Below are 12,715 nucleotides of genomic sequence, written 5' to 3' on the forward strand. Positions count from 1 at the left end.
GTGACACATGCTGCAGCAGGGTATATGTTTTGTTGTGGGTGATGTGTGGCTTCCTAAATATGAGGTTTTGCTATCACTGTGTTTTTTCAGAGGGAATTTACTGATTAGAAGGGACCTAAATAAAGGAATTAAATGACTGGCAATAATAGAAAAGGTGATTCAGATAGGAGGGGGGTTTATTTATTTTATCTTTTAGCATTCTTTGTATAGATTTTTACACTTGAATCTTTCTGTTACTTTTTGGTTTTACATGCAGAGTCTTTATTTAAATAGTGGCTTTACCATAGATACTTGCATTATAGGCATTGGGTGTTGCAAGCATTTTTACATTAACTGCCCTATTGCTGAAAGCAACTAGGACTGTTAGGGAATGAAAGATTGCAAGAAGCTACATTTTTGTGATGCAGACTTAACGGGTTTATGTTTTTTAATATTAACTGATATTTATTCTTTACTGAATATTTTAATATCTTTTCCGATCTTTTTTCAGGATTGTCTTTGCTGATTTCTTCATTATGAATCTCATTCTGTGGGTGAAAGGATCCTCAGCTGCCATCCCTTTTGGCACTTTGGTTGCTATCCTAGCTATGTGGTTTGGAATTTCAGTCCCACTAACCTTTGTTGGTGCCTATTTTGGCTTCAAAGAGAAGGTAGGGCTCTTTGAATACAGTTTTGAAATATACCTGTCTTCTGCAGTTGAGCCATTGAATCCCTAGGCATACAAGAACTGATTGGATTGAAACATCTATGGCCCTATGATTGTAAAATGATGTTTTGCTTTGTCATGATTTTGAAACTGAGTATATGCTTGTAATGTCACACTAAAATTTTTTCTGTCCATTCATTAGAATCAGATTTTAATAGTGCTTTTGGAGGTCTTGCTTGCCTTTTGTACTTCAGTAATACCTCAGCAGTTTCATTTTTGAAGAAGTGCTTCAGAAGTACTTCAGTTTGTACTTCACTAGTTTTGAGATAAAACTAAGAAAATGAGTTTTTTATTAAGGACTGAACAGATTTCTTTCCTTTTGTTCTGACTTGCTTACTGACCAATAGTTGGAATACCTAAAACATATGTGTGTTTTCCTAGTGATGGATATCAAGTTTGTAGTTTTCTTGGTTTCGTAACTTGTGATGGCTTATGGATGAAAATAAAGTTAACTTATGTTTATCAAATCTTTAGATGCTAATATTAGGGAAAAGCAATCTTATTTATGATGTAACAATGTATCTTAATTTCTTTTGAAGTCTATTGAACATCCAGTTCGTACAAACCAGATTCCTCGCCAAATTCCAGAACAGTCCTTTTTCACAAAGCCGTTGCCTGGTATCATAATGGGTGGTATCTTGCCCTTTGGCTGTATTTTTATTCAACTTTTTTTCATTCTGAATAGCATTTGGTGAGTATCACTTTTTTTGTTCTAGTTATGCTGGTTTGATAATAAAAACACAGATGAGTTTGAATATCCCAAACCAATGAATATGAGGAATAAACCAATTCTTAAAATTTTTGATCTTCTTGCAGACTTTTGTGGCATTTCCAGAATCTGCATATTTATTCCCGTGCTTAGAAGTTATAAAACTAGTTGTTCTTATTGACAACTGCAAAGTATGACATTTGAGTCCTGTTTCCTTGTTTTATCTTTCTGGCTCTGAACAGCACAAACATGTTTTTTTGTGGTTAGGTGGAGCCTAATCTGTTGTGTAACTATATTATGATTTATAGCAGTTTCAGCTGTTAAATCAGAATCAGGTCAAGAATTTGGGATTCATGTTCTGCAAAACAAAGACTCCACCCCCTGTGAAACATCCACACCACTCCTAAATCTTGTCAAAACCTAGTCAAGCAGGCGCATGGAAAATTAAACCAGTGCAACCTTTCATAACTTTCACAATGTAAATATGAAATGTTTAATACATTGTTGTTTAATGGAAAATATTAACCTGAAGGTGCCAAGTTTTTAAGGTGTCCTCTGTTTGTGTTGAGATTTCTTACGGAACAGTTTTCTAAATGAATTCTTAAATGCAAATATATTAGATTTGTTAGCCTTTCACATTAGTCCTCAACAAAAGAAGAAACCGTGTAATATAGCTATGCTAGAAGATGTAATCAGCTGACAAACAGGTACACTCTGGGCTTTTGTAGTTGAAATTACTGAATTCCCAAATTGTTTCTCATTATTTATCCTGCAGAAGGGAAGCATGGAGGGAATGTGCAACTTCCACTCCCTCTGTCAAATCCTACAGTGTAATTGTCACCGTCACTCAATAAAGTTGATTTGGTTACTTTCCTTATCTGAAAGACACCAGATTAAAAGTAAACAAGCATATTTCCCTTGAATTTTTTTTTTTGAGTGTTGATGTTTGGTTAGCCCTTGGATTGGAGTCAGACTTGGTCTGGGGATAGACTGGAAGTGGAGGAGCATCTGGTTGGATATAGTGAGGAGATGCAGAGACACTTGGAAAACTTAGCTGCAGTAGTAGGAAGGAAGTGGGTATTGTAACTGGGGAAGAGTACAGGTGATGCAAGTGTTAGGAAAGCTAAAGGAGACCTGAAGTGGTAAACATTTCTGGAAACTGCCTGTAACTGTTCTCTGTGAAAGCTGATTGAAGCTCATTTCAAGGGAAGTATAATTGAGGACTTCGAGCATTGCTCTATGAAGCAGCAGTTTTATTTACAGAGTACATTGAGATAGAGGAAAAAAAAACTTTTTATGAATCAGCCAATAGTGGTGTAGGCAAATTTACCCCAGTGGTGTGGATTTTTTTCTTTTTCTTTTTTTATTGGCTTAGTATCTGGACAGGTAACACTGTAAATTTGAGACAAATTTCAACCAAAAATTAGACTCTTGTTTTTATTTATTTTTTATTTATTTTTTGTTTTAGGTCTCATCAGATGTACTACATGTTTGGTTTCCTGTTCCTGGTTTTTATAATTCTTCTAATTACATGTTCTGAGGCTACAGTTTTGCTGTGCTACTTCCATCTGTGTGCAGAGGTAAAAAGTACAGTTTTGATGTAGATACCGCTTGTAGCTGGAAGATGTTAGAAATAGAGTTGAGGTATTCGCATGTACTGTGATGTGCTGGACACTGAATGGATTGTATTGTCAGCCCTTGACATGCCTATCTTAGCCACTCTTCTGAAATGTGCCTTTTGCGTCAAAATCCACCGTTTGCAGCGGATAAACAAAAATAAACAGCCTTGATCTTAGAATAATTTCATGTTCATAGTGGAAGCAATACAGCTGACTTCAAAAAAGAAAAAAGTAGCTACGTGCTATGTTGGAATTTTTCTTTTTTTGAGACAAATTTTGAAGAATTAAATGTATTTCATAAGACAATGTTATTTTTTTAACCAGCTTATTTATATTCTGTTTTCTACGAGACGTCTCTTACTGAATGGTTATTGTTTTCTTTCAGGATTATCATTGGTGGTGGCGATCATTCTTGACGAGCAGCTTTACAGCAGTTTATCTCTTTATCTATGCAGTTCATTACTTCTTCTCTAAACTCCAGATAACAGGAACCGCTAGCACCATTTTATACTTCGGTTACACAATGATCATGGTCTTGATTTTTTTCCTTTTCACAGGTAAGTACATTGTTCAAACTAAAATGAATGAAGGGGTTTCGTTTTTGAAATGAGAAACATTAGGTGAAATTAGACTATACGAAACACTAAATACAACTTATGACTCTTTAGGCAGTGTTACTTTTATGGTTTGTTACACCACACGTCACAGTAAGATATTCCTTAAGGGTTTTTTTCTAACTTGAAATTACATTTATTGATAGTATAATTAATTTTCCATTATTGCATATTATATTAGCAGTGAGTTCAAACCATTATATTTTCAAAGTGCTGTTCTAGTTGATACTGATAGCAGGGGTGTTTAACTTGATTCTGGATTTCATAATTGGTTCTAGAAGCTCTATAGTTAGAGATACTGCACTCCGCATACGGAGAACAAAAGATGTTTTCAGCTTTCACTATTAGCAAGTGAAGCAGATTGGTGCTGGGAAGAAAGCGAATGTTGACAATAGAGAGTTCTAGTACTGTTAGAGGTGGTCTTACCTGCTCATTAAGCACCACTTCTTAATGGCAGGAGTGTATCTTAACTGGAGGAACCTATTTGAAATATGGCTCTCCATTTTTAGTAGTCCAACTTTTCTGATATTACTCATGCAGAGTAAGTGTCTTCTACAGAATTACTCTAATGTTCATAATCACTTGGCTCAAACTATAATTTTGAGGTTGATTTGATATGAAATCTGTGCCAGATTTACCATGTGTTAGGTGAAATTAGAAGCTTTTTGAAGGGTTCTGGCCCTTAAAATAGCCAGGAGCATTTTATATTGGCGTTCATCATACTGCTGGTGTTGTGTATGTAGTTTTAACACATGAAGTCAGATCTCTTATGTATCACTCTGCTTAGCATCATGAAGTACTGCAGTGGCAGAACTAGAGAATATATAACGGGTTGTTCGTAAAACCAACCTTTACATTCATTCCTAAGATTTGTAATAGAGGATTTCTCTACGGATGGCCTGATGGTTCGCATTGTTACTTAACATCTTCTGCCTGATTATTGAAACCTGCTGTAATTACTTTGTGTTGGCTTTATGAAATGCATCACTTAACTCCCTTGTTACAGTTAAAAAAGAGTGGCTAAAATAAGTAATGAAAGTCTTAGCATCGGACTCCGAGTTTCAGTTCAGCAGTGAGAAGGACCTCTTTCATCTTTATTGCCTCTAATACTGGTTGATATGAGGCAAAAAAGCACTGTTCGTAATAAAACACTGAAGAAAATTACTGTATGTGTTTGAACAAAGCATTACTCTGTAGAAATTATTTAATAACATTAACTGGCACTTATTGCTAGATTTTTATTGTTGGTTGTTATTTAGACCTGTGTCTCTTCAAAAGAAAGTAAAAAAAAGTTTTAAAAAGAAGTGGGGGGGGGGAAGAGGAGGATTTAATTCTTCTAATTTTTAATTACTAAAAGGCAAACATAGAAGTTGGCGTATTGCCAGTTAAACCCCTGCTTAAATCCTGGCGAAACAGACAACCTCCAGATGTCCTCTATAATCTATATCTCTATATTTAAAAAAAACCCAAAATATAGTCTAAAATGTTTTAATTACTTTTAAACTAAAGCAGTATGTTAGTATGTGTCTAGGTTTTAGCGTAGGTTAGTTACTATTCTGCCAATTTCAATTTCACTTACAAGATGCAAATTGGTAGAATTAAAAATATCCCTTTCATATATAGAATGATAATTGAAATTGTCATGGCAGTTGCTGAAATGGTATTAAAAGCTTCAGATGTGCTGATCCTGGAGTTCTTGATGTAGAGGCCAGTGAGGCCCCAAAAGTGCAATAATAAACTGTGCTGCTGTTACTTTTGCAGTATCTTGTCTCTTTTAAATAGAACCACAACAGTGATGGCTATGCTGCATTTATAGTTCATGAGGAAGGCTGCTACATGGTCCCTTTTTTTTTTTTTACATTAAATAGCATAGCTAGTCACTAGAAGGGTAATGGGTATAATATGTATATAGAGTGTGTAATAAATCCTTGCTAATGTAAAATGCTGTGATAAATTTCTTCCCCATATTTAGTTTGATGATTTTTTGGGGGCTGAAATGTAAGCTATTCTAGATAGATGACTCAAGCAGAAGACGCCTAACTTTGCTTTGTTTTGTAAAATATTCCTTAATAGCGCTCGCTTTGGAAAATAAGGGTTCAGTCCTTCAGAAGTTTATGGAGCTGAGGGAGTTTGCTAACGTAACTTTATACACTGTTTGCGTTAATAGTGTTCTTCCTGTATGTATGTTCCCAAAATGGTACCTTGATCTGTTCACTTAAGTTAGCACTAGGTATTTTGGTTTTCTCTATTCTTGCCTCTTAGGTCTCAGCAACTGTGGCAGAAATATAAAGGGCAGTGTTAATACCTCGTACGTGGCGGTGTGTTGTGTTACTGTGGACATTACAAAAGAGATCATAATGAATAAGTAAATAGGAACTGAATGCTTGTATGGCAAAACTGACAATAATATAATCTGACTGGTGAAATCTAACAATTAATGTGCACACCCAAAAAAGACAATTTTATTTTAATGTACAGAGTGCGGCTAATCTTCCATGAAATAATAAGTGTGGTTGAATGGGGATAGCTACATGATTACATGCATTTTATACTAGGAGACGAAAAAATGCCGAACATAGTCAAAGCATGTTGCTTTACAGTGACCTCTATTTTTGAACATCATTTTCACTTGTGAGTTAATGCTATTTTCAAAATTGAGTTTTGATCTTCTGGGCAGATTGTGTTTAGAATCCGAGATTCTGAAGCACCCACCACTGTGCAGTGATTGAAACCAGTATGATACAGAGAGCTTTTAAGGTACATAAGAAGTATCAGCCAAGTGCAGAGTGCTTTTCTATTTGCTTTCTTACAATCTGTTCGTGCTTTGAATCTTTTTTCTTCATTAAACAATAAAGCTAGAAGAAACGAATAGAGCAGAACCGTCTGCTTAATGTATTTTGGCATTATTCTGTGCAATAGTCCTTGTTTTTAATTTTGAATTTAAACTAGTTTACTAATAACTTTCCCTTACCCGGCTAGATGCTAGCTTTCTGTGTATAAGATCTTCTCTCTGTGTATAAGAAAACTGTTGCTGAGTGGTAGTATATATATTGCAGACCAGAGTATTCAGCAGTATATAAACCGGAGGACAAAAAGATCAAAAAACAGCTGAGGTGTCAGTGTCTCCCTAGTAAGTATAAATTGGGTGTATTGCACACATTTTGCTTCTTGGCTGGAGAAATGACTTGAGACATCTTCACAACTGGGTTCTTGAATTTTAAATAGCTCCCGCAAAAATGATCTTTTGGCTGTACCTCCCTAGGATGATCAGTGATGTACAGTGGACTGCAGTGCTCTAGGGTGGCATTGGTTTCCTAGACTAGTAGGGGTTATTTAGAAAGGCAGAATCTTAAAATATGAAGGTCACCCACTTGGGGAAAAATAAAGGTCTACCACGCAAAAGTAAGTTCTTAAATGTATGTTGTTCAGATGCTTTTTCATTTAATTTAATCTGGTGAGTGGTTAGGATTGGTTAAAGTAAACATTAGCCACGAAACTAATTTGTAATATTAGATTAAAACAAACAGATTTTACAGGCTCATTGGAGGAATTGGTGTCAGGCTTGGTATCTTTGTGCTGTGTCGTTTGACAGAGATGTGCATATGAAAGCTGTAAAAACCTTACAATGGAAAGGAGTTTAGACCAATCAGAAAATAATTTTGGAGGTCTCAACTCTTGCAACTAGTGGGGTTTTTTTGTTTATTTGTTTGGGGGTTTGGGGTTTTTTTTAAGTACTTATGTTAGAATTTTTTTAATGGCTTTAAAAAAAAAACCAACCACCCTTGGGTATGTTTTCTGTCATGTTGTGTTCATTGATGTCTGTCGCTGAAGAGGTATGCTCCTTGTTGATAGTGCTTTAAAACTTTGGTTTTGGTTTGAATGTGTTTTGAAAGAAACAAATACAAGCAAGTTATAAAGTGCTAAAATTTGGAACAAGTAGCAAACTTGTGAAATGGGCTAAAATGTAGAAAAAATATTCTAGCTAAAAGTTTCAAACAAGCCAAACTAGTTCAGAGTTACTCTTCCACAATCATTATTCATTTGCAGATCCCTTTCTGATTGGGGTATTTACTCCTGTATAGAAAATTGGGAGCTTTTTGACTGAATTACCTTTTGTCGACCTCTTAGCGGTTCGTGGAATCACAAGCACCCCCAGGTCTGAGGTGGAAGAAACACTGAATCTCAGTGGAACCAGGCACTGTACTGCTTACATTCTTCAAAAAAAAGTTAAGCTTTTTGCTGCAGTACCATAAGCAATCCTGTAGGCAAAGCGGGTTATAAATAATGTTTCCTTAACTTACATTCATTTTTGTCTATTAATACTGATTTTGTAATATCAACGAAACTTTGTGCTGACCTGAGCTTTTGGAAGTTCCTAGTCTGAGTGTTTGGCCCATGTTACTTTAAAAAAAAAAAAAGCGAGCCTAGTTGATTTGCTGTGATGTAATTAATTCTCACTTCTAAATCTGCAGTTGGATTCTTGAGGTAGATTTTCAACCTAGTTGTGATTCTGGCAGCACCTTTAAACCATTCTGATCTTTGCGTGTCAAGTATACTGTTTAGGAGAGGTACTTTTGGGGTCCTTAGTTTGATGCTGTTTTTGAAGTTTCTGGTCCATAGAGCTATCCACATCTGGAATTTGTAGGATACATTTGTTCGTGGGAGGGAAGAAGAAATTACAGTACTGGTAAGCCCTAATTGTCGATGTGGAGGTAACAACAGAAGGAAACTCTGCTGACGAGGGAAGGTACTGACTACATAAGGCTGTATCTTGGTCATGAGTCTAGCCTTTCTCTCCTGAGCTTATAAGTTCATGGTTCAAATCTGGTGTCTGACAAACATTACCACTTACTGCTTGTGTTAGGAAACATAGTCTTACTCTAGTTGGCAAAATTTCTGATAAAGTTTAAAAAAGGAGCAGGGGGTACTTGGTCTTTGATTTGCTAAACAGACTTTTTTGGGGAGGGGAGCTGAAAATCAATGTTACTGAAACCTGTGAAAATCTGTTTATAGATGAAATGCTTGTTCACAGTATGAAGTCTTCAGATTCTGCTATGAATGAGGCCATGTTTTATAGAAAGCTGTGTATCAGAAAGATTCGGAGTGACAAGGATTGGAGGAAAATACTGTGGATTTAGTGTGTTCTCATATTAAGTTATGGCATGCTCAGAAAACTGTGTGGAAAATCTCATTCTTGTGTTAGTTATACATTTTTGTTATGATATTACAATTTTGTTCTAGAACAGCAGACAGATTTTTTTAAGATATCTCATATGTTAAACATTTGGAAGAAACATTGCTTTCAAAGCCGTAAAAGGCTCAAAGTGGGCTATATTATAAAAACAACTAGAAAGCAGATGCTGAGAACCGTTATTAGGAAAAAACCATGAGTAAGGCATAGAGTAACAATGCTTATATTGGAGTCTTGGACACAGTAGGAAGGAGTGAGAATTGACCATAAACTGCAAAGCCTTAGTGATGTCAAGCCTACAAAGGAATTAAATTCCTTCTGTGGTTGGTGTCTGATCTCCTATCAACAGCAGTAAATCTGCCGTCTCCTACTGTTTCAGAGGATGATAACTGCAAACTTGGAGGGAAAGGGTAATCTGTGGCATATAATAGTAGGCTGTCAAAAAGCCTTTAACTGCAAATATACACGGTAGCACAAAGAATACAAGAATTGGCATATAGATAATAAGCATCCGAAGACAGGTTCCTCACTTCGCAAATGCGTAGGTGTGGTCTGAAAGACAGAAATGTAATGAATGTAGAAAAGACAAGTGCTTAAGAAAGGACCTCCTAGTTAGTAAACCAGTCACAATGAAATAGTGAAAAAAGCTGGAACTGATGTTAAACATGGGCTGTACAAGCAGAAAAAGTTGAATGTGAAACTGGAGGAGCTGAGTGCATGATCTTACAAGTGCCTATAGCATAGCTGGTAAGGGCTGTCACAGGGCTGGCACGTAGCTGGGTCTTTGAGAGTGAATTCAGCTGAAACTGAGACCTTCCCTTTTCCTAGCTGGTGAGGCTTAACATCTGTGTGGCAGTTTACCCCTAGGTAAAAGCATGAGGAACAATGCATCGCTTCCCTTAGAGGCTTAAGAATTAATTAATTGTATGGTACTCAATGTCTCCCTGCATACTAAGGTCTTAAAATAATTTAAAAATAAATGTGATGGACAATGTCTTTGCAGTTGCCCCATAATAGTGACTGTGCGGTGCAAATTACAGACTTGTTCTTCAGCTTAAAAATAGAAAATTGGTATAGACTAATCTCATTCAGTGTCATCTCCTCTCTCCATCATCTTACTCTGCACTGTGCTAACTTGAGCCGTGGGACTTCACATGTGGCCCAAAGTCCCTCCAGAAGGTAGTTGTGGTTTTTTTTTTTCCTCCTATTGTTGGGTTGGAGGACTAAAGAACTGGATTGGTAAGAAATCAAGGAAGGCCAAACGAGACCACAGGTCTGCTACCCAAGCACCTTAACAGCAGTACTCCCAGGAAGGGGTATGAGAACCGGGCAAGCATGTACTGGTACTTTCTCCCAGCCTCCCATCAGCTGTGGCTCCCGGGCTTTTTTAACACTTGAAACGGTGTCTCTGTAATTAATAGCCTTTGGATTTCTTCCTTCATGAATTTGTTCAGTTGCCCAAACTAGTGTATGTTTTTATTATCTATAGTGACCTGTGACAAGAAAATCTGCAGCTTGAATATGTGTTACACAAAATTACGTGTTTTGGTTTGTGTCGCTGCTAGTTTAATTTGATGCTTGCTCCCAACCGCTATAGCACTCAGAGCATTGCTTTAGCAAAAGGAAGTTACAGGATATACAGAGTAAGAAGTTGCCTGTTCTTGAGTATAAATAGAGCATGATGAACAGAAAACGGAGCCAGGTGATTTTTCCCAAGGCCTTGTTTTGTGTCATAATTCGTAGGTGGCTGTGAACTGTTGTAGACCTGAAAAACCCAGGTAGGTGTTGACTTTGTGTGCGTATAAAAGTCAGTTTCTTAAATGACGCTCTGTGCCTGCTAGCGGTGATAGTAGCATCACCTTCAGTGGTTTAAATGTACACAAGCAGCCTGGTCCTAAAAGTCATCTTTTATCTAAATCAGTAACTTAGCCTAGGGATGAATGTGTGCTGTTAAACTTAACAAGTGGTGTTATTCTGGATAGTTAGGTGGATTACAATGTTACGTTCTGTCCTGCTGGGAAGTACTTGTTAGATTTTTCTCTGGAAGCAAACTGGAAGATAAACTAACCATTTTCACTTTCTCATTTTAGGGACTATTGGATTTTTTGCCTGCTTCTGGTTTGTAAGTAAGATTTACAGTGTTGTGAAAGTGGACTGAAAAGCTTCAAAGTGTCTTTTGAACATATCTCCCTTGCTGTTTGATAATTTTTACCATGTATTGAAAAACATCCTGTGTAATTATTCTGATTTGTAAAAGCTGAAGAGCGGACTACAGCATAAAATACAGATTTTTATGGAAGGAAATGGCACCATTGGAAAAATGTTTACATCAGTATACTCATTGAATATTGTAATTTTAATAATTCTAAAAATTATATCCAAAATTTGATTTAGGGCAAATAAAAATTCTGTGAGCTAGTTTATTTGAAAAATGAGTGCATTATACAGTCCTCCAGCTGAAATTCCTTGTGATTTTCTTTTTTTTTTTTTTGTTACCTCTTTTGGTTACCATTTATATACCATGAAAGCATAGGACTGTCAAGTAAATCTATGTAAAATGTGAATTTTTTTAACTTAACTATGATTGTACATATTATCCTGCACCTTCTTTACAACTAGATATCTTCTTACAAATGTACATGCATTTAGTGTAATGTAGACTTTATTAAAAATATCGACACTGGTTTTTGTTCAAATAAAACTGCACAACTCTGACTTGTTTCCTTTCTTGTTAATTAGGCCTTTACTACTTGGACACAGATCACATTAGTTTGACCAGCTGATAGCTCTTGAGTTTTATATTGTTTATAAGCAGTTTGGCTGTGACTTTGGCTGCAAATTGTCTATGCGAGCAGAAGGACCGGTAGGTCACTTGAATCCATGGCTGTAGGATGGACAGGGGCTTCTGAAGCTGCTGCTGCCACTACCTGTGCCTCAGCTGCACGCTTACTCTGACCTTCCCCAAAATGTTTTTTGGTGGGCAAACCATTACTTTCTATCAAAGAGCGAAAACCTTTTCGTTCTTGTAGCCCTCTGAAACACACATCTCATTGTTCTTCCTCCTGTGAAGACTGTGTGCAGCTTGTTGGGAAGTTATCTGTGAATCTAGTGGGCTTGGGAATGGGTGATTCTTAAAGGTGAAGCCTTTCTTGCCACTCTGCAGAGCTTGTGCTTAAATACTGGATTACATAAGATGAGGATCTTAATAGCCTCTTCAGTTACAAGATTGCAAGCATTCTTCTCTCAGGAATGTCAAGGTTTTAAGGAGGCTCCCCAAAGTCTTGAATTGCACTTGAAGATGAGCAGAGTCACTGCAGACAATAATTCAAATGGCCATGTTACTGACCCCGTTGGAGATGAATAAGGGGAATGTCACTCAGATTAATGGGCGAAATGCTCAAAGCTTATTAACTGGCATATGGAAACATTGCTGGAAGCTGCTTTTCAATGTCTAAGCCCACAATTTAACAAGACCCAAAATGACTCTGTATCTTTTTATAGTCATACAAATACCAGGAAATTTTAGTTAATGTTTAATAGCCTTTCCAAAATGTAATCTTTGGTATGAGGATTTTAAGTCTCACCTCTATGTGTAGTTGTTCCTTCCAGGTTACTTAAGTGTGGGACAGATCACCTGGGTAAGCTGGGATGAGTACCAGGCTATACCTTTTGAACAGTGCCTGTGGCATAAAAGTGAGGCTTTAGACAACTTAATAAAAAGAGCTAAGCATTAGTGTACAGGAGGAGCTGGCTACAATAAAGATTGTTTCAAGTGATGGCAACTCAGCCTCCCAACTGTTTTCTCCTCCTACCACAACAATCTCCATTTCTTTTCTGTTCCCTCCCAGAGGTGGGAAACTACAGGGTTGCCGTTAG

At 36.7% G+C, this 12,715-nt stretch overlaps 1 protein-coding gene across 1 annotated transcript in view; it reads left to right on the forward strand.

The window, feature by feature from the left end:
* LOC103923421 (transmembrane 9 superfamily member 2-like) overlaps positions 1 to 11,552 on the forward strand; it is a 33,301-nt gene extending 21,749 nt beyond the window's left edge. Inside the window, exons 13-17 of the mRNA XM_009331766.1 lie at positions 491 to 650; positions 1,246 to 1,397; positions 2,884 to 2,995; positions 3,420 to 3,591; positions 10,930 to 11,552. Coding sequence (XP_009330041.1) covers positions 491 to 650; positions 1,246 to 1,397; positions 2,884 to 2,995; positions 3,420 to 3,591; positions 10,930 to 10,997 — 664 coding nt within the window. The 3' untranslated portion in view covers positions 10,998 to 11,552. The remainder of the gene's footprint in view (positions 1 to 490; positions 651 to 1,245; positions 1,398 to 2,883; positions 2,996 to 3,419; positions 3,592 to 10,929) is intronic.
* The last annotated feature ends 1,163 nt before the right edge of the window (positions 11,553 to 12,715 follow it).

Source organism: Pygoscelis adeliae, unplaced genomic scaffold (genome assembly GCF_000699105.1).
Source record: "Pygoscelis adeliae isolate BGI_AS28 unplaced genomic scaffold, ASM69910v1 Scaffold79, whole genome shotgun sequence".
NCBI lineage: Eukaryota > Metazoa > Chordata > Aves > Sphenisciformes > Spheniscidae > Pygoscelis > Pygoscelis adeliae.